The following is a 22,526-nucleotide window of genomic DNA, read 5'->3' as shown; positions in this document are numbered from 1 at the left end:
AGGTGGCAGGAGCTGATTAAGGAAGTGAAGGTTGAGGTGCTGCTTGCTAGATGCTCAGACCATAAACCCATAGTAATGCATATCTGTTCAAACAAGTAAAGGGGAACTGGAAAGAGGATATTTCGTTTTGAAGCTTTGCTGGACTAAAGATGAGGAATGCGAGGAGCCGGTGAGGGGGGAGTGGGCAAGGGGCAGAGGAGGAAGAACCTCTTTAGAGAGAATTCAGAAGGCTTTGGTAACATGCAGCACTAAGTTGATGGGGTGGGGGAGACAAAAAAATAAGAGAGAAGAAGATGAGCTAAAAAAATAAGAGAGAAGAAGATGAGCTGAAGGAAAAAACTAAGTTACTAAAGGGGCTGCAGGAGGTGGAAGATGGAAGCAAGTGTGAGGAAGTCAAGAGGTTAAAATTTGAAGTGGGCCAGCTGCTAGAGAAAGAGGATATAAAATGGAAACAGAGAGCTAAAAGGAGTTGGTTTCGAGAGGGAGATAGGAATACCAAGTACTTTCATGCCTATGCAAGTCAAAGGAGGAGGAAAAGTAGGATCATTCAGATTTCTGATTTATCTGGCAGAATTTTGAAGGATTAGGAAGGTATTGAAGGAGCTTTTAAGAGATACTTTGAAGAAGTCTTATCCTCGAGTGGTCCATTTGTGGAGAAGATTGAAGCTGGAACTCAGTTTATTAAACTTAGGGTGAGTAGTGAGATGAATGGACTTTTAACATGAGAATTCACAAAGGAAGAGGCGAAATTAGCTGTGTTTCAGATGGGGCCTTATAAATCTCCAAGAGTGGATGGATTTGGAGCTTGTTTTTACTAGAAATACTGGCATGTAGTAGGAGAGGATGTTTGGTTGGCTGTATTGGAGTTTTTGAGAGGAGGCAGTGACTTGAGGTTAATTAATCAGACCCTTATAGCCTTAATTCCTAAGGTCAAGGAACCTGTCACAATTAGTGATTTTTGACCTATAAGTCTATGTAATGTTCTATGTAAAATTGTGGCTAAGACATTAGAAAATAGGTTGAAGACGATCCTGCCAGAAATCATATTTGATCAACAGAGTGCTTTCATTAGAGGAAGATTGATATATGATAATACTTTGATAGCTTATGAACTGTTACGCTCGATGAGGAATAGGCAAAAAGGTAGGGTGGGAAGCATGGAAGTCAAGTTAGACATGTCAAAGGCCTATGATTGTATTGAGTGGAATTATTTGGAAACAGTAATGAGAAGAATGGGTTTCTGTGATCAGTGGGTAAGGTGGATTATGGCTGTTGTTTCTACTGTATCATATTCTACTCTAGTGAATGGGAGAGTGGGTGCGTCCTTTGTGCCTTCACGAGGTTTGAGGCAAAGGGATCCCTTGTCCCATTTCCTGTTTGTTTTATTTGCTGAGGGACTAAGCAGTATGATTGATGCAGCTGAGGAAAGAAGGGAGTTAAGAGGGGCAATAGTTACTAGAGGAGGAACATCTGTGACCCATTTGATGTTTGCAGATGATTGCATTCTGTTTTCCAAGGCAAGTGTGAGTGACTGGGTGAAGATCAAGGGGGTTTTGTAAACATATGAGGCAGCTTCTGGTCAATGCTTCTTTAGTGGAAATACAAAAAAGGAGGTGAAGAAGCAGTTATTGGAAGTGGTGGGAGCTAGATTGTGCAGTGATAGTGAGAGGTATTTGGGTCTGCCTACAATGGTTGGTAGGTCAAAATATAATGCATTTAGAGGGATCAATGAGAGGATCTGGCAGAGGTTGAGTAATTGGAAAAATCAATTTTTATCACAAGCCGGGAAAGAGGTACTTCTAAAAGCTGTTATTCAAGCCATTCCCACATACCATATGAGTGTTTTTCGACTTCCTAAGAGGTTGTGCAAGGAGATCTCTGCTATGATGGCAAGGTTTTGGTGGGGCCACACACAAAATGAAAGAAGGACACATTGGAGAAGCTGGGAAAAGATGGGGGTAGCAAAACAAGCAGGTGGTTTGGGATTTAGGGATATGGGCAGTTTTAACACAGCTATGTTGGCTAAACAGTGTTGGAGAATCTTGACTAACCCTGGGTCTCTCTGTGCTAGAATTCTAAAAGAAAAGTATTTTAAGGAAGAGGATCTATTGTCCTCAAAACTCGGATGGTGTCCTTTTGTTATGTGGAGAGGATTGTGGAGTTCTTTAAGGCTGGTTAAAGAAGGGAGGATTTGGAGGGTATGGAATGGGAAACAAATTAGGGTATGGAAAGACAAATGGATACCTTCTTGGTGGCCATCACAAGCTCCTGTGCAGATATTAGATGAAATGGCTAAGGTAGAAGAGTTCATAGATAAGGGACAGTGGCAGAAGGAAGTGTTAGAAGCTATATTAGGGGAAGAAGAGGCTGAGATTGTGAGATCAATTGCCTCAGCAGGAAGGGTGGCAGTGATAAATAGATTTGGGGTTTCACAAATACTGGGATTTTCTCAGTTCGAAGTGCCTATCACTTGGATATGGAACTGAAGAGAAGGTGTAAAGGTGAATCCTCTAGCAGAAAAAATGGTGGAGTGGGATGGAAGGCTATATGGAAAATGGATGTCCCTACAGTGGTGAAAAACTTCATGTGGAAAGCTGTAGATGATTGTCTCCCTACTAAACAAAATCTAGCCAAGAGGAAAATGGTTGAGGATGCCTTATGTCCTATCTGTGTCAAAGAAGTTGAAACAATGGGTCATGCTATATGGAGTTGTGGTGCTACAAGTGATGTGTGGGCTGAGGGGAAGAGTCCTGTCCAGAAGTGGTGTAGTAATGAGGAGGAATTTTGTGTAACATGGAGCAGAATGGTGTAGCAGTTAAATCAAAGGGATATTGAATTGGTTGCTGTCACAATGAGGCATATATGGTTACGAAGGAACAAGGTGGTCTTTGAAAAGAAATTCATAGGACCAAATAGAGTTATAAGCAAGGCCATTGAAGACATTGAAGACATTGAAGTATACAGGGAAGCTCAGGAAATCAGTTATGGACAGAGAAGCTCAACTGGAGTAATGGGAAATAAAGAGGTGAGATGGAAGAAGCCTGGAGTTGATGAAGTTAAAGTGAATTGGGATGCGGCTTTCAACTAGAAAACTATGAAGATGGGAGCTGGCATAGTGATATGGGATGAGGAAGGTGAGGTACTTGTTTCTCTTTGGATGCCAAAAGGAAATGTCTGTAGTCCAATAGTTGCAGAGGTTCATGCTTTGTGGCGAGCTGTTGAGTTGTGTACTGAGCTTAGATTTACAAATGTAGTCTTTGAAGGTGATGCTTTGACGATAATAGATGCTATAAATAGATCAAAAGAGAGTTGGGTCTGGTATGGACAAATGATAGAAGATCTGAAGCAGTTTTTTACATATACGAACAGATGGAAGTTACAACACGTATATAGGGAAGGCAACCAAGTGGCACATAGTTTAGCTAAAAATGCAATTGATTTAGGAGAGGAAATAGTGTGGATAGAGAACTATCCGGATGATGTGTTTTCTGTTCTACAGTTTGATAGAAATGTAATACTTGATTATAGTTGAATGAAATGAAGATATATGAGGTTTTATTCAAGACCTTTTTTCTTTTTCTTTTTTTTAAAAATGATAATTTCTTCACGGTTGGAATTTGCAACGAATACATTTGAATGCTCCAACGGCAGGTTTGAAAAGCAACTTCCAATTCTCAGTAAAGTTGAATGGAAATTTTTATAGTAAAAAAACACCATCCACTTAAGGCCTTGAATAATCAAATACGGTATGGCGATTGGTATGCATCCTTTATTAGTAATTAAAAAAATCTATTCATCATTTATTTTTTATCACCTTTTTATTATTTTATGATGTGACTTAAATGACATATTTACAAAAAAATATAATAAATAATCTCTAATAATTTATTCGATGTGCTGACAATTTAGTTTGATTCTAATTGTTGGGCAGAAGGAGAGAACCAAGTTGGTTATCAGACTAACGATAATGCAGTAGTCTGAAGTCACGAGTCTCAATTAATCAATGGCGTTTGATCCATTATATTTTGTCAGCATCTCGGCGGCAAGTTATTACTGGTTGGGACCATTTGCTACGGAATGGGAAAGAACCATGCACTCAAAGGTGCCGACCTATTTTCAACCCAAATTCAATGTGGGAGAGAGTGTGTGTCTATAAAGAAAGAAAGGGAGAGCTGGGAAGTCGTTTTCATTGCATTTGTGTACGTTCCTCCTAAATTCATTCTGGGCGAAAGAAGAGAAACAAGTTCCTTTTAAGTGCATCTAAGGTAAAAAAAAAAAAAACATCATGTTTTTCAGTGCCACAGTTGAAATGGTTATGCGCAGGCACTCGTCGCTCTCAACATAAACAACGCACGAGAGAGAGAGACAGAGACAGAGTCGCTCTAAATAAAATGGACAGAAGAGGGCACCGTACCTTACAATCAATTCACAGAGTAAATAAAATAGACATTGTTCCTATAAACAAAAAAAAAAATGGACATTGAAGCAACGTTTGAAAAACAAAAGTTTTAGTCAGATAAAGATTTTAGGTAAATAAATTTATAAATTAATTAAATTTAACATAGAAGATTAAATTGTAAAGTTATTTTTATTATAAAATATTTTTAAAATTATATTTATTTATATATTTATTTTTATAAGGTATTGTGGTTTTAACATTTACCTTAAAAATAATTTTAACAAAAACGTTGCGCGCGTGAACGATTTTGATACATAATTTTAAGCAAGATAAAAGCGGGCAGACACTAGTTACAGGTGCACCAAATAAGGGTCCCATTTGAGCTTGCTTTTTCCCTGTTGTGGGGACCACGTGCATCTCTTTCCCCCACCTTTTAATGCTACTTTCTTTATATATACTAGTAGTGAGGCTACGTCCAAAGGACGTTGGCATAGTGGAATGAAAATATATATGTTAATTTTATATAAATATATATATAAATATATATAGATAGAAAAATAAATTAATGTACAAACCAATCATATCATCTTATTATATCCATTTAATCTAATAATATACATATCAATATATCAACTAATTAAACATTTGTGAATAAAGTAATATATACATCAATCATAATAATATACATCCTAAAACAAATTTGATACAAGTTTACAAAATGTAATTTGATAGAAGTTTTGAAAATGAAGTTAACTTTACAAAATCATATCATATTTCATGTTGATCAGCATGTTTCATAATTTTTTTGCAGAATCAATTGAGAGGATATTAAATTTTTTGTGGCTCTGTTGTTTCAGTTGGTCTATATCTGTGCCAAGTTAGATTATCAATTCTTTTTGTGAGATTTCTCTGGTCATATTTTTTAAGAATGATAGATGGTCCTGGATGATATGAGTTGATAAATTATGCTTTGATTTATGATTCTATCATTTGAATTGAAAGGGCTTAAAAAATGTAATATTATATTACCTTGCCAATATGATTTATAAAATCAATTGTTGAATAACCCAATGCTTCTTCTGCAATTGCACCAAATATCACTGCAGCTAATTGTCATGTACCACCATCGACTTCAACATATGCTCAACAACTATTAGCAACAAAAGTATAGTTATGTGTTAGGATGCAGAGAAAGGATATGTTAATTTTTTTAAGTGAGTGATGTAAACTAAAGGTTTAGGGAGAAAGTAGATATCGTGGTTGTGCAATGCTTGTATGTTTACAATGGTAACATAAAAATGTTTCATTGTATTCATAGCTTGTTCATTTGTTACATTCAATACAAGATATATAAAAGAAGATTTGCTGGAGGTCAATCACATTTATCTTCCCTTTTATTTGCTGGAGGTCAATCACATTTATCTTCCCTTTTACCCAAAATTTTTGTTTCTACATGTTATTTATAACAAATATTTAAATTATATTGTTGTAATACTCCATAGTTAGCAAATTATTGTTAAGAATATAATTTTACTATCATGGGTTGTGAAGCTTTCATAAGTTTTGCAACATCATAAATGTTGATTAATGAACGAACACTATGAGTGGAGGCAGATGTGTGTGTTGGATCCAAGCATTTGATAATCATATCTTCAAGTAAAGAATCACAGAGACGTTTGGATTTGCAGGACATCTCAACTCATCTCAGCTCTTCTCAACTCATCTCACTACTATTCATTACTATTCAGCAACTTTAACTCACAAATCTCACTACTATTCACAACTCATCTCATTATTATTCACAATCCATCTCAACTCCTCTCAACTCATTTCAAGTCATTTTCGAATCCAAACATCTCCTTTTGCCCTGAAAAGTTGAAAACAATATATTAAAAACAAAGACAAAAATTTTGAAAATATAATAGTTATATTATGAAGTAATGAATTAATAGATATTTGTGTTAAAATTAAAGAAAAAAAGTAATTCATATATTACCACTGTTGCAATGATGCTGCACTAGGAATCATAGGATTGATTGTAAACACATTTGTTGGTCGGGATGACAAAGAAAGTCCTATGTTAAAAAGATGTGTTAAATATGGTGTAGGCATATTATATAAAACCAAAATATAAAATTTTACTTTTTTAATAATACTATTGTAAGAAGTGACTTTTAACCATGTAGAATGAATGATTGGTTTAGCTTCAATAATTTTTTAAATTTGTTCACATCCAGCATCAACAAACCGAGTCCACATAGTCAAACATATAGGATTCAAGTTACAAAATTGAAATAAGAGCAAACAATAGTTGAATGTCAATAGCTAGAATAAAAAAATAAATTAGTATTGAAAATGCAAAAGATAAATGGATAATTTTAAAAATATGTTTACCTTTGATCAATCACATATATTTCTTGCAATGTTGTGGGACTGTATGCTGTGTTTACTTCTCAAGCTGGCTTAATATATAATGCAATTGCGAATAAATCTAATAAATCATGTTTAAACTTTTTAGTTTGTTAATAAACATAGTTATGAAAGAACTTAAAAACTTTGAATAGAGATTTAACTATTTCTGCAATTGAATCTTTATAACTCTCGAGTTAACTGAATGAAATGATATTATAATTTGGTGATTGCAATGCTTCTTCATCATCTGAAGTTTCTTCAATAATTGTCCTTGAATTTAAAATCTATTGATATTGATGGGATTCAATTCTATGTTTAGGATCTAATGGTTTCACATTAGCATTATTGATGTAGCATGATTGAAATATATGCAAAGTGTCATCGTGCGAACAATATCTTTATCAAACATGGTGGCTTGTAGTCAATTGCCCTACAAAATATTAAAATACTATATTTTCAGTAGAGACAAATATATGGTTATTGTTATCAAGATAATGTTTTACATTATGAAATATAAAGTTAGAATTTTTTATAAATATAAAAAACAACAAGTACCATACCTCAAAATCAATTAAGGTTAAGTTTTGATATTTTAATGGTGAATGTTATGCTGTATGTTTTGGAGACTTCTCTGCAACAATCATTTTGATTTTCCAATTTATTGTGCTCGGCATGATATCCTTGATGGATGTACAAATCTTTTGTATCTTGGACACTGATCATGTAAAAACGAAAAAAATGAATTAATATTCAAACTTTAACTTTGATAAAATAATGACAAAAGGAATGTAGACTATTCGATCAACTTACTTCTAAAATGTTAAGATGAGAATGCCAAGCTTAATAATTCTCTACACACAATATTTTTTGTGTGATTTTCTTGAGATGTATTAGTTGACGTTGGCTTGATTAGAACTTTTACTGGAACAACAGTCTAAGCTCTTGATAATGCTACATACAATTGTCCATGGGAGAACATAGATTGTTGCAAATATATCCCTACAAAATCCAATGTTTGGCCTTGTGCTTTGTTGATTGTCATTGCAAAGCTTAGTCTGATAGAAAATTGAGTTCTCCTGAATGGGAACCCATTATTTTCTTCAAGATTTGGTAAGAATGAAATTCTTGATATAAAAAATCTTTTCCCACTATGATGTCCAATTGCAATTTCTGCATCAATGACATTACGTTTAAAGTTGCGACATATCAGACGAGTTCCATTGCATAAGCCTTTTAAAGGATTAATGTTTCTAAGCAACATAATTGAACATTTTTTCTTAAGTAGCAATTCATGAGGAGGAACCTCATTTGGTGTCAAAGTACTCAAAAAGTCCTCCACAATGTCTTGTTCAGATGTATCAATTGTTTCATCGAAGTTATAATATTGTTTCAGTTCACTGGGAAACATTTGCATAAGTGTAGCATTTATTTCATCAACATAATTATTTGTCGGAGTCAATATAGCTCGATTCAACATTTCAGACAAATTCTCGGAGTAATCATGAATGTTGCAAAAAACAACATCTATCAATTTTTGCAAAGAAACAACATAATTTTCATAACAGATAAGCATATTATTAGGAATTCTTGTCCTTTCTTCAATTGTGATTGGAAATACTCCATTGCCGAATTGAAACAAATAATTTGAAAAATCCAGATCTATTCTTGCTCACATGTTTTGAGTTATGCAAATCTTTGTCAAAGTAGGTCATAAGTAAGAAGATAGTAAACTTGCATCAATTTGTTCCTGTCTTATACCTTTTTGAATAATAGGTAAAATTTATCAAAAATCTCTACCAAACACAACAACCATGCTACCAAATAATAATTTTGAATCATTGATGTCCCAAAGCATTACGTCCAATGCTTCTATAGATTATTTTTTCGATATAGGGATTTCAACCCATATGATTAACCTTGTAGCACGTAATAATCTTACAAGTCCACTTTGTTTACTAACATTGTAAGTGTTGCTTTTGTTTAAACTTAATGAAATTTTAAATCGTGAATGTTCTGTTCAGGCTCCAGATAAAATATATGCAGCAACACCAGATGATGTAGTTGCAAACGCTATTAGCTGTTTAGATCTTAAGTAGCAAGAAGCGCTCTGTAAAAGAATGTTTTTCCTATTCCACCTAAACCATCAATAAAGAATGGACTTGCTTGATTTGAGAAAACTTTTTGTAAGATTCAAGCTTAAGCATGTCGTTGTTCATCATTGATAATTGTTGATGCTACAAGATCTTCTTCTGGAAATATGATAGCCAATTCATCATTAATCTCTATAAATTGAAGTTGGTATTCATCAAAACAAATATTATCATATAAAAGATGAAACATGTTGATGTCCTCTCCCATTGACTCAAGTGTGGAAGAAATATGCCGTAAAACTTCTATTCTGACATTCATAAAATCATTTTCGATTTTTTTTAAAGTCAATTGACATACTTTCTTCAAAATATTCCGATAATTCTCCTGGGTTTGTAAGATTACAATAAATAAAGATTGTGGTAAATAGTCACCCCAAACTGTATGACATTTGGTATAATGCTACCTCATGTAAACAAACTTCAAAACTATTATCTGTTTTAATAAGCCAAGCAATGTAGCTGCTTCACGAAATATTAGAGTGACAACACCATTAACTATTTTGAGGTGATTAAAAGATAGATGATCCATTATATGATTTAATAATATCATCAAATAATACATTTCACCTTCAAGTGGATTTGCTACAACAATTCTACCAATAACTATCTGTTTCTTTCGAGAGGTATAGATTTTATGTTGATTGCTCCAAACAAAAAATTCAGAAAATTCTTTATACAACAATTTTTGAAAGTTTCCATTTACACGATTTGTTGAAAAAAATCTTGTTACCATTGATTTTGCATAAAACTCAGAGTTCACAAGATTGTTCAAGTTTTGATTTGAAGGAAAAGTTACCATATGTTGATATTCAAGATATAAGTGTAGGCTATGTACTGTGACGCCCCAAAATTCCGCTCGAGATCGGATGAACATTTGAAGTGTCGATACATACAACACAAGGTTACCTGTCTCCATTCATGACATATAAGATGCAATGTTCCTAATATCCATCTAGCATTATGCAATATTCACAACGGATAATTTTTTTCTTTAACAATATTATGCACCAAACTGAAATATCCTAAATACTTAAAACATACTTCATACCAAGGGACATACTAAACATCTGAGATCATAAGCTAGTCCAAAATGCTATGATCAAAAGAGTACTGGAGATTCAACTCCATAGGACAAGTAGTAATTTAAGTTAACTACTATACAATCATCTACGTCGCACCGTCTAACATAATTGACATAAGTTAAACTGAAACATGAACTGAACTTGACTTGCTTAAAATGAACTAGACTTAAACTGAGACTTGACTTGACATGAACTTGATCTGGACTTGACTTAACATGAACTTGATGTGAAACTTGACTTAACATGATCTTGGACTTGAATTCTGAAACTTAACTTGACATGAACTTGAACTTGAACTAAAACTTAACTTTACATGAACTTGAACTGACTTCTTTACTTAATATGAACTTGGACTTGAATTCTGAAACTTAACTTGACATGAACTTAAACTTGAATTGACACTTAACTTTACATGAACTTGAACTGACTTCTTTACTTAATATGAACTTGGACTTGAATTCTGAAACTTAACTTGACATGAACTTGAACTTGAACTGAAACTTAACTTTACATAAACTTGAACTGACTTCTTTACTTGACATAAACAAGGACTTGAATTCTGACAATCAAAATGATTCCGCTAGTCGTTTCGTCAGGAATAGTGAACAATCAGAATGATTCTATCCAACATATTCTGTCAGAGATACTCAGACAATCGGAATGATTCCATCATGAGTATTTTAAATGAGATACCTTAACAATCAGAATGATTACGCCAAGAGTATCTGCATAACTGAACTTGAACTAAATTCTGACAATCAAAATGATTTCGCTAGAAGTATCTCGCGTGAATTACAAATGGAGATGCTCAAACAATCATAGTGATTACATCTTGAGTATCCTAGACATAACTTACTTGAATGTAACTCAAAAGATATGATTTACTTGAGATAGAAATATTTCGTAGCATGATATAATATGTAACAAACAACATGCTTAACATGACATAATTGCAATAGTGGATACTATATAACATGACATACATGTAACAAATGACATACTTAACTTAGCATGACATACTTGCAATGTATATTAATGTATAGCAATACGTGACAGAATATCTTATGTAACAGATGAATAATTCATGACATAATAAGTTCTATGTAACAAATAACTATGTAATGACTTGGCATGGAACATTTTATAACATACATACATACACTGTAGTTCCTTTACTTATCACTCATATACATTAAACTGCTAGTAAGTTAAAAGAAAACTACCTCGATTTCCCGTTTTTAGACAAAACTCAAGTGCGATCATGAGAAACTGAAAGCAGTGATTTCTAAAAATTAGAACTTAATCACAAACAATTAAAAATTTGGAAAAAATCAACTTAGAGTAAAATTACCATTTTACCCTCTACATGTTGGAAAATGACCATTTCACCCCTAACTTAAGGATTTTGCATCCTATCTCCAAAAATCACCAAAATTCACATACCTCGTGTAAAATTTGTCCTAAACTCAAATATCAATTCAGAAAAATTTAAAACTAAATACAACCATGAAAACTATATAGGGCCAAAACATGCATAGGTTTTTCCTTTGAGTTTTGTTGCAATTCTTCCAATTTCAAAACTCATGATCAAACCAAATTTTTGCAACAAAGATCTTCCTATCCAAAGTTAACATACTTAAAACATCCCCTAAAATATGCTAGTCATCAACACCAAACGTTTTAGAAAAAGGATCCAAATTTTTTAACTAAAAAGGCAAACCCTTGAATCATATGGTTTGATCTATTTAAAAGCATCTCCAAGAACTTCAAAAATCCAAATCTTACTTCTAACATAATCATAATATATTCCTAAGAACAATTATGTTTTGATTCATGAATAAAAGTCATCAAAATCACTAAAACCATATTTGAACTTTTTGGTTTTTCTTCTAAGTTCAAAAACAGATTTTTGTTTCTAACTTGTTTTGATCAACCTCTTGATCCTTGACTTAAAAAGATATGATCTTCAAACCAAAACATAAAATGGTTTAGAAAGGTGTCCTAAAATAGATCTAAGCTTTAAACTCAAGATCACATGGTTGAAAATCCACCCAAACATGGATTTAACCAAGAACATCAACACTTTGGCCTAACCGAATACCTCTTGCATAAAAATTCATATATTTGAATCTAACATCAAATATCTCGAAAATAACATTCTAACATGTATATAAGAGGTTTAGGATCCTCAAATAAAAATTTCAAAGCCATTGGAATAAGATTAGACCATAAAAGATTTAAACTTTCTCAAAACATAAATTATTTTTCCTCTTCTAGTTTCTATGTTTAATCATGTAAAAAGTTCTCAAAACATAATCATATACACATATTGAAAATACTCCATAAAAATTTCAGACCATGATCTATCCATTAGCTTGGTCAAAAACTCCAAAATATAACGCACTCTCTAGTTTATCACCCAGAATGACCTTTATGGGGTTCAAATAACATTTGACTGATCAAAAGATCTTCAAATTGAACAAATAAGATATCCACGTAAACTAGACCGAAAAGGGAACAACTTGCAGGAGGAAACTTTGTGCAAAAACACTTAAAAAAGCTTAGAATCAGGCGTGAAACGTAGTTTAGAAAGTTTTCCAAGAGTGTCTTTTATGTTCTATCAAAGAAAAATGTAAAGGAGGGTTGCTTTTCGTGGGAAGTGGATTGAAGAGCCTCTTACACAAGTTATGGAAAGTGATAGGACTGAAACAAAGCTTGAGTGTTGGCCTTTTATTCCCATTACATTATACAACAATCAACTAAAGATATTCTCTTGGTGGAGTGTAGAAGTGAAAGAATGAGGTGGCCCTTTAGCTTTTTAATTCAAGAACCTTCTAGGCCCTTCTTTTTGGAAGATCTGGGCCGCCAAGTGGAGGTGCAAAACTTAGCCAAGAAGCAATGCTAATGTGGTCAAATTCGTGGGCTTTAATGGGCCTAAACCAAATGGGCCTAAATTTTAGGGTTTTAAGAGGGTTTGGGTTCCTATCAAGCCCAAATCCAATATCTCTTGGCCCAATTAATTTTTCAAGGTTAACAAGGTTGGATATGATTTTCTAACACAAATTTAAAGGATTAATAGCAGGTAGAAGTAATTTAATCAAATGATTAATCACAATGCTAAAACCTTATTCATTTAGGTTTTGGAGGTCAACTTTATGGTTTGGATAAAATCGTGTAGGATTTCGATTTCAACCATGCTTTTGGGTTCTCAGTTGGATTCCAACCATCTAGGATTTCACTAGGGTGTAAATCCTCTTTAGTTTGGCACAATTTGATTAGTCAGATGGAATATGGTTTATGCTTAGGTGGCATGATCTCACACCTTGATTCCTTCAAATCCATCAAACGTTCTTCTTGGTGCCAAGTGTCTAATACCATTCACTATGTGTGGCTAAGATCTTGTCAAGTATCCAAATAAAACTTCTCTAATATAGTTTGGATATTCCACACAGTTATTTTGAAAACACTGCACTTGGTGTGCTTACTGAAGTTACTATTCATTCCGAAAAAGTGAATCATAAACTTAGCACTAAAAATTCATAAATATTCATATTAACCTGCAGTGAAAATTGTTTTTCGAAATTTAACCTCAAAGTGCCCATAAAAATATTTTCATAGTTTTAAACAGGCGTTTTGTCTGAAAATATGAAAATGGACTTATTGTGCCATAAAATCTTAAATAATCAACTGAGTCTAATGACGCAGAGGATGATGCATTCTGACACTTATAATTACCTCAAATAATTAAAATCTCCCTTCTGGCACTATAGTGATTTAAAACACTAACTATGTTGACAGACTAAAACCTATGCGATTGATCGATTCATGAAAACTTATGGAGTTTTCACAAGGTTCATACAGCCAATAGAAACTCCACCCTTGAATTTCTAGCCGGCTGTTACATATACTGCTAGATGCATCTCATTTATAATAAACCCAAAAATCCTTCATATGGCTTTAGGTGCAGTAATTGATCGAGCTGATTGGAATAATTCAATTTCATCAATGATTTGACTATCATGTTCAGAGATTACATTAAAAGTAACACAGTCATGATTTTTGTAGATGTATTTATAAAGATACTTGACTGCTTTAATTGTAGAGCATATCTCAACATTGATGTGAGAATTAAACGTTGCAACCAAATACTCATTATACGGAACAACCCAATGGTTATCTAAGTCTTGTCCTCTAACCTTGATAGTAATTCCATTATCACAATGCCTATATTGTGAAAAACAATCATTTTAAACAATTGTATTAGGCATAAAGTTCTTTGAATAATGATTTTTGCAAGTACCATTTTTCTTTATACAGACATTGGTTGGATTTAACATTGCACAGGGTCTATGCAACATTTGTTTGACAACAACTTTATAAAGATGCGAATTTTTATTTTTATTAGGTATTTATACTGATAGATACAATTTCATCAAAAGATTTTGGCGTATAAAGCTTCCAATATATTTGTAATATAATCACGAAAAGAGCATTTGGAAGTCCTCTTGTTTGGTGCTCAATCACATAAACATATACTGCAACTTTGCCAAAGATTTGTTGCTTGAATAGTTGATATTTGAGTTCTTCTAATTTTGTTCTGAAAATTCTTGCAATTAAATTAGGATGATTTTGTGCCTCTTGTTGTGGACCCAATTCATTTAAAATTTCTTTCCAACTTGGATTGCACGTCATTGTTAAAACAATATATGGTTTTCCATAATGTTGGACTAAAGTCATTATTTTCATATATCTTTTTTGCATGTCTCTTGATTCTTCAATAAAAGAATTTATCAATTTTTGAACCATATGTTTCTCCAAGTGAAAAATTATCAACAATGCCTTGATATACTTCAGATCAAATTTGTTGTTGTTTACTACGAAAATAATCTAGCCTTGATATTTCAATCATAACATACATGTCAACCATGAATTGTTGCAACAAATGACCTAAGTATAACAAAATAGATCTAATATTTTCTCTTATCTGTAACTTGTAACAATAATATTCACAGCATGAAGCAATTGGCTCTTCCCTTTTTTTGGAGCACTACAAAAATTAAATTTGAAAAGATAAGATCATTCCAAATTTAGGAATTAGAACATTACAGTATCAGAATATAGAAATTATTATCTCTTTTCATTTCTCTTAAAAGTAAATCATTAGTTGATGTTGATTCTTGGGGTCCAAGTAGTGTTGATTTTTCATTTGGTGGAAATCGTGTACTTTTTTTACTCTTTGTATGCCATTGTGCCAACCAGTATCACTATAAGGAAATAATAATAGATATTGAAGTCCGTCATAACATCCAAAATAATATTGAACTATTTGACTACCACTTGAATGATTGTGAACCATAATATTTCTTCCACTCAATTGCTCAGAATCATTATTTTCGATCAAAATTATTGCCACTTATGATGATGTAGGAGCATTACAAACACGTTGATCTAAACCTGGATATGATCTGATATAGATTTCGTGATTTTTCAAATTGGGCATATCACCAAGTCTTCGAAAAAAATTGAATATGGATTAACAGAAAGAATGGCCATGAGTTGAGAGATAATTGATGCGTCTAATCTTTCTGAATCAGAAATACAATATTGTAATTCATGTTTAGTATCATAGAAATATAATTGTAAATAAGAAGGATGTCCATCCAAAGGAGTCAAATCATTAATATAATGATAGATTTGTCCTTGAGCTCGAAATGTATAGATTCCTCTATTTCTTCTGTAGAAATCTCTATCAAATTTAACTCCAAAGGATGTAAATGCAAATTTTTTGTTATATGTGCGCACATAGGTTAAAAACTTGACAATCTCAGCTGTGTTTGAACAAAATAGATGATAAAGTTGATCAGGAACATCGTTTGTAGCTAAACAAATTGTTTCATCAGTACAACAAAAGCCATTTGTTTCACAATAAAATCTTTTTGCTCCACAATATTTACAACATGACACCATTGGTAAATAATTTGTCTCATTTGGTACAGTTTGTAATATTTGTCTAAAGCGAGCAAATTGATGAGGCCGTTTACCTAAGGCAAAAAGAAAGATATTGTAAAGAATATAAACAAATTTTTAAAATTTTATACAAATTCTCATTAAAACAATTGTTGTAAGAATAATAAAATACTAAAAAGAAGATGAAAAGAACTATTTAATGCTATTGTTTTTTTTTTATGTTGGAAATTTCTCGATGTATTGTTTTCACATTTGAATTGATCTTGAAGAATACAAGTAGCTTATTAAATAAAATTTTTTCCATTTTCAATCTGAAAGAAAAATAAAAAGTTTCATTTAAAAAGATCAAGAAAAATTGAGGCTACACAATAAACCTGTTTGATCACAACTTGATGAAATCTATTTGAAGTTTCTATAGATGTATTTGTTGATCTTGGTGGCAAGAATCTATTGAATTGTTCTGATTATCATAATCCATTGTATTGAGTGTAGATGCATCCATTTCCTGATTGGTCAAAAAGACACTCATCTCTTGAGAATACCAACATCTTGTGAAAGGGAGATCTCAATTGTATTGATATCATCATGAGAGATATGTCTTTTTTGTTGTACAACATCAGCATTTTCATCACTGTTGAGAATCTGTGTATAATCATTCAAAACACTTGTTTGATAGATAAAAGATTGTCCAAGTTCAATAGCACCACTTGTTGATGTTTTTGTCGATGATACATTTCTTTTCTTTTTTGACGCAATTCTTCTTTTTGTTCTCTTTGGCCCAGCCTATGTACTAGTGAGCCTAGCCCCTCCCCCACTTGAAACGACGCCATTTTGAGGTTGTAAATTTTCTTTTTTCCTTCCTTCCCCTAAACGATGCCGTTTTGAGCTTAAGGGTAAAAACCCTAATCTTTTCCTTCATTCCCCTTAGCGCCGCACGACTTCTCTTCTTCCCTTTTTCTTTTTCTTCTTCCTCCTCCCACCTGCAGACCTGTGAGTCGTCCCCATGACCTGTAGCACTACTCCCCGTAACCACCTCCTATGCTTCACTTGTGACACCCCATATGATAAGGATAAGGGTATGTGATGTATAGGATCTCACATTACTTGAGAATGAGAAGTTCTGGCTCTTTATAAGGTTCCAATGGGGCTCCAATTGTAGCATTGACTAGTCCTTTTGGAGTATAGGCCATATGGTTTGGGCCTTCTATTAGGGCATTACACCACTCATCCACCGGTCAGAGCCCTCTCCTCCGTGTGCCTCCACCGTGCATTTTGGCCAACCCACGCCTTTGAAAGCCTGCAACTCATGAGGCCATGGCAGCTGCTCACCACCACTGCCCACCCCTCGGCGCTTGCCACACGTGCATTGCTCGTAAAGCCCACGTTGTCCTGCACCCCCAATCGTGGTCCGTTGAGCCCAACCCCACGGCCTATAAATAGGTCGTGCCTCCCTCACTCGAAAATCACCTCCAAACCTCTCCTCCTCCCTCAAGCCTCCTCCATTTGTCTTCCCCATCCTCTGAGCAGCAACCCCGTAGATTTCAGGAGATTTTTCCCTAGTGCCGTCGCGGGCCACCCCTTCAAGCAGCCTTGTAGTGTTTGTCTAACCTTTCCCCCTCTACTAGGCTTTTTCCCCCTTAGATCCATGCCAACCCAAGGCCAAAAATCCCCCTTTGGGATCTACTCCACCTTGCACCACCACCACCTTCTGCTGCAAGTTTTCCTTCACCCACCCTCTTTCCTTCCTTGGATCTGTCACTTTTAAAAAGAACTACATTTTAGCTCCTGTTCTGCTTAGTTACATCATTGCCACCGCCTACCGCCACTGCTTCGTCGTGCTTCGCTCCTCTAAATGCCACAATAGTAAGCCTTTATGCCTCTTGCCTTTTATTTCATTTTTTTAGCATGTTCAGTTTTAATCTAACCAACTCTATCTCTTCAAGCAGCGACTTGCGCACTTGTTCAATTGTGGGACATTGTAAACCGTCATGCACGATCATCCAAAATAATTGCCTTTCGCGTTGTAAGTTACTCTCCAGAGTAAGCCTTGAAAATCTAACATGAAATTATTGCTAACTATGTTGCAGTTTGGTTGTGTTTGAGAAGGGCCTTAGGCTCGGGGAAGTGTTGGGAATATTTGACGTGGTTGTTTCTGAAATTTGGGCCTAGGGTCGGATGGAGGATGGGAAACGCGTGTTGTTGGGGTTTGTGAAATTGTGAAATTGTGACTTTTGTGTTGTTGTGTGGTTGACTATTTGTGCTATGCCATGTCATCCAATAAACTGCCTGTCATGGATATGCATCTTCATTGTTATTAATATATGTCATGAATTATTCAATTGTGCTATGTTCTATGCTATGTGACGTAATCTGAAACTAGATTTTGTTGTCTTCGGAAGCATAATATATTTTTGTGTGGGTGTGTGCCCCATGCCAAAATGGAGTATTATCTCAGTGGAGCGCCTATGGTCACTCGGAAGCATGTAAAATTGAGTGATGTCCCCTGAGCTGTCACTGGGTGATAGCAGGCTCGACCAAGACGGTAACACTTTTTGTATGACTTCAAAGCCCTTCTGCTGGCAGGGACTAGAGGATGCCTAGTCATGTTACGTGCCTAACACAAAGCTGGGCATCACTCGAAACAAAGTCACACGCACGATCGTTACCCATTGTGTGATGAAGGGAGCCAAGGTGTGAGGGTTGTCCCAAGGGAAGACCATGGTGTACACTGTAAAAAATGGTTGTGTATTGGGTACAAATGAGTTTTTGGCATGAGTGGTTATAAGCAAATGCATTTTGAGAATGGTTGTAAAAAGGGACACTTTTGGGGTTATTGCTTCCATGGCTGTTGTGCATTGTTTGTTTGTATAATTTCATGCTTGAATCTCTTGGATGTCTCTCTGCTAATTTATTTACTGAGATTGCAAATCTCATTGAGGTAATCCAACCTACAATTTCTTTTCATGGAATCGTAGACTTTGATGCAGAGAAGGGGTATGAGCAGGAGGACTAGCTCCACCTGAGGAGTGCTAGCACGAGACTTTTCACTTTATTTGTTGTTGGAGGTTTGTATTCATTTCCTTTATTTTAGCCTGATGACTGTATTAACCTCTTGGAGGACTTTGTTTCAGGTTGTATTGTTGTTAAACTTTATGGTTCTTAGTTTTGACTGCCTTATATGTTTCCGTTGTGTTACTTATGTTGTACACATTTTGCATGTTTGCACACACTTGCACATAGCGATGGGGTGTATGATCTATGTGGTCATTATCCAGGTGTCACGACTTCCACCAAATCATACGTAGGGGTCGAGGGTGTCACATTTGTGATATTGAATGATTTCTTTGGATCATAAACTTTAGGCAATCTTTGAGGCAACAAATCTTCTGAATTAAACCAATTCTTATTTTTAGTTGTTTTTCTCTTTTTCTTTCCTTGAGGGCTAGCAAATTTTAAGTTTGGGGTAATTTGATAGTGTAATTTTTACATTATTTTTATTACTCTTTTACTTATTAAAAGTGTTAGTTTTCCTTTATTTCTTTTGCTTTTATTCTATTTTTATTTATTTTTCTTTATTTGCTTGTGTGTGAAGGAATGAGATGGGAGATTTGTTTGTTGTCAAGTTGAGAAAACTGTTGATGATGTTGTTGGAGAAGCAAATGTTTTGGAATCAAGAGGAAGGAGGGGCGCTAAAAAAAAAAAAAAAAGATGGCATTTGATTTAATCAAAGCTATATAGGCTCCAACAGTTTGAATTTGCACGGCCCGTTTTCCTTTTAATCCACATCCCAAGTTTTCAAATTCAAACAAAAAAAAAAAGAAGAAGAAGAAGAAGAAAAAAACTCATCTCCCAGTTTCGAACTTCAAGTGTTTACATGCAATTCAGAAAAATTCAAAACATATGGAGCAAGAAAGCAGGGGAGACAGAGAGAGAGGTCACGAGAATAAAAAAGAAAACCACGAGAGCTAGGGCTATCAAGTTTGAATAAAGGGAGATCTTCAACAACCTTAGTTGAGCGAAAGATATAGATACTTTACTGCAATTAGTGTGATTTTAGATTAAGAAAAATCATAAGAAATTAATGAATCTTCAAATAATTTAATTTACATAGAGATATGATGGATTATTAGGTGGAGATATTTCTAATGTTATTTGAGAGAAAACATTGAATAATTAAGGGATTTATTTTTCATCAACTTGAAAAGTTCAAATTTTATTACAAGGAATAATAAATTGTGTGGGATTAGCTAGGTGGAATCAAAAGCTCTAGGTTTATTTTTATTATCTCTACAACCTTAAAGTTTATTCTCTTTTCTTATAATTTATTTTTGTCAAGCACTTTAGTTTAATTTAGGTGTTAAAATCAATAAAATCTCGATTTTATTTCCAAATAGTAAATAATTTGGGTAAATTTCAATACTCAATAGTATAATTAGTCCTTGTGTGTTCGACACTCTTTTCTTTAAAACTTTATTACTTGTTATTTTGTTCACTTGCAAATATTTTCACACCAGTGGCACACACATGCCCTCCACATGCCAATGCCACTTGGCATGCATGCACACACTACTTCTTGGAAAGATGTAGGGACCTTGTGTCTTTTTACGTTTATGCACTTGAGGTACATTGAACTTGGACGTTTTGGAGATAGGCAAGAGAGACTTTGGGCTGACCTAGGGCAAGGCACACACCACTTTCCATTTCCAAAAGCCACCCAAGGATGAGGATTTCTGCCAAAGGGGAAGAAGGCCATGCCACATGTCCAACACGCAATGGCTTTTGAGTGACCAATTGGTTTCAAGAGGGATAGGCCATAAGAAGGCCACAAGCCACACGCCCATGCCTTATGTTCTTGCCAATTTCGAATTTCAAGTGTTTTTCTCTCTACACTCTACCTCTCTACACGAATTGTGATAACCCAGACTTAGCTAGACTTTTATCTGTATTTACGTTGCATAAGTTTTTATTTTATTAAGGACTATAATTTATGCGAATGATTAAGAAATTGGACCCTAGGATTAGGCAACCAAAGCCCAAGAGAATGGCTATTTATGCCCTTGGATTTTGGCCAATTAGGTGGGCTTAAGCCCAAAAAGCCCCAAAGGACCATAGGTCACAGCCCACACCATGTGGCTTGTGCCATTTGTCGCGCATGCATAGTCTATGAATTTGCACGTGAGAGTGGGCTAAGGAGGAGAAAAGCTTGGGTTTTGGAAATCAAAGGGCTTGCACGCCTACCCTAGAGACAAGCCATTGGACTTGCCACATGTCACTCATGCATGAAGGCTTCTAGAAGGGAAATCATGAGATTCACCTAGGAGAGACCACTCGGCCAACACGCCCCACACTCACCAATGTAACAGCCCGCTAGAAATTCATTGAAGGAATTTCTATTGACTTTAGGAATCTCGTGAAAATCCCATAAGTTTTTACGAATCGACCTATTGCATAGGTTTTAGTCTGTCAACATAGTCAGTGTTATCACTCACTATGCTGCTAGAAATATGAGTTTTATTTATTTGAGGTGGTTAGAAGTGTCAGAATGCTTTATGGTCTACGCCATTACACTCAGTGGATTATTTAGGATTTTATGGCACAATATCTTATTTTCATAATTCCGGACAAAACGTCTGTTGGAAATTGTGAAATTATTTTTAGGGATACTTCGAGGTTAAATTTCGGTAAAAGATTTTCACTATAAGTTAATATGAATATTTAGGAATTTTTAGTACTAAGTTTATGATTCACTTTTTCGAAGTGAATAGTAACCTCAGTAAGCGCACCGATTGCAGTGTTTCGAAATCACAATGTGGAATGTCCAAATTGGATTAGAGAAGTTTTATTTGGACACTTGGCAAGATCTTAGCCACACTTAGTGAATAATTTTAGACACTTGGCACCATAAGGAACGTTTGTTGGATTTGAAGGAATGAAGGTGTGAGATCATGTCGCTTAAGCAAAACTTTGTTTCATCTGCTCAACCAAATTGTGCCAGATCAAAGAGGTTTTCAATCCTAGTGAAATTCTAAATGGTGGGAATCCAATCGAAAGCCCAAAAGCTTGGTTGAAATCGAAACCCTAAACGGTTTCCCCAAAACCCTAAAGTTGGCCTCTAAATATTTTCTAATCCGATTTTTAGCATTGTATTTAATCACTTGATTAAATCACTTCCACATGCTATTAATCCTTCAAATTTGTGTTAGAACATCATTATCCAACCTTGTTAACCTTGAAAAATTGATTGGGCCAAGTGATATTGGATTTGGGCTTGATAGCAACCCAAACCCTCTTTAAACCCCAAATTTTAGGCCCATTCGGTTTAGGCCCATTAAGGCCCACGAATTTGGTCACCATAGGATTGCTTCATGGCTAAGTTTTGTACCCCCACTTGGCTGGCCAGATCTGTACAAGAAGAGCCTAGAAGGTTCTTGAAAGACAAAGCAAAAGGGCCACCTCACTCTTTCACTCTCACACTCCACCTTGAGAAAAGATCTTGGTCTGATTTTTATGAGAAGA

At 34.6% G+C, this 22,526-nt stretch overlaps 1 protein-coding gene across 1 annotated transcript; it reads left to right on the top strand.

Annotated features, from left to right (window-relative positions):
* Window positions 1-3,100: 3,100 nt before the first annotated feature.
* Window positions 3,101-3,532, top strand: LOC109005520. The gene has a single exon (XM_018984498.1). It carries the CDS (start codon window positions 3,101-3,103, stop codon window positions 3,530-3,532), a length of 432 nt encoding a protein of 143 aa, XP_018840043.1.
* The last annotated feature ends 18,994 nt before the right edge of the window (window positions 3,533-22,526 follow it).

This window comes from Juglans regia, chromosome 16 (genome assembly GCF_001411555.2).
Source record: "Juglans regia cultivar Chandler chromosome 16, Walnut 2.0, whole genome shotgun sequence".
In the NCBI taxonomy this organism is placed as follows: domain Eukaryota; kingdom Viridiplantae; phylum Streptophyta; class Magnoliopsida; order Fagales; family Juglandaceae; genus Juglans; species Juglans regia.
This window is presented reverse-complemented; position numbering and strand designations above follow the sequence as displayed.

What these genes read in the sequence shown, in the direction of transcription:
- LOC109005520 (XM_018984498.1), top strand. Translation starts at nt 3,101, where the DNA reads ATGGGAGCTGGCATAGTGATATGGGATGAGGAAGGTGAGGTACTTGTT.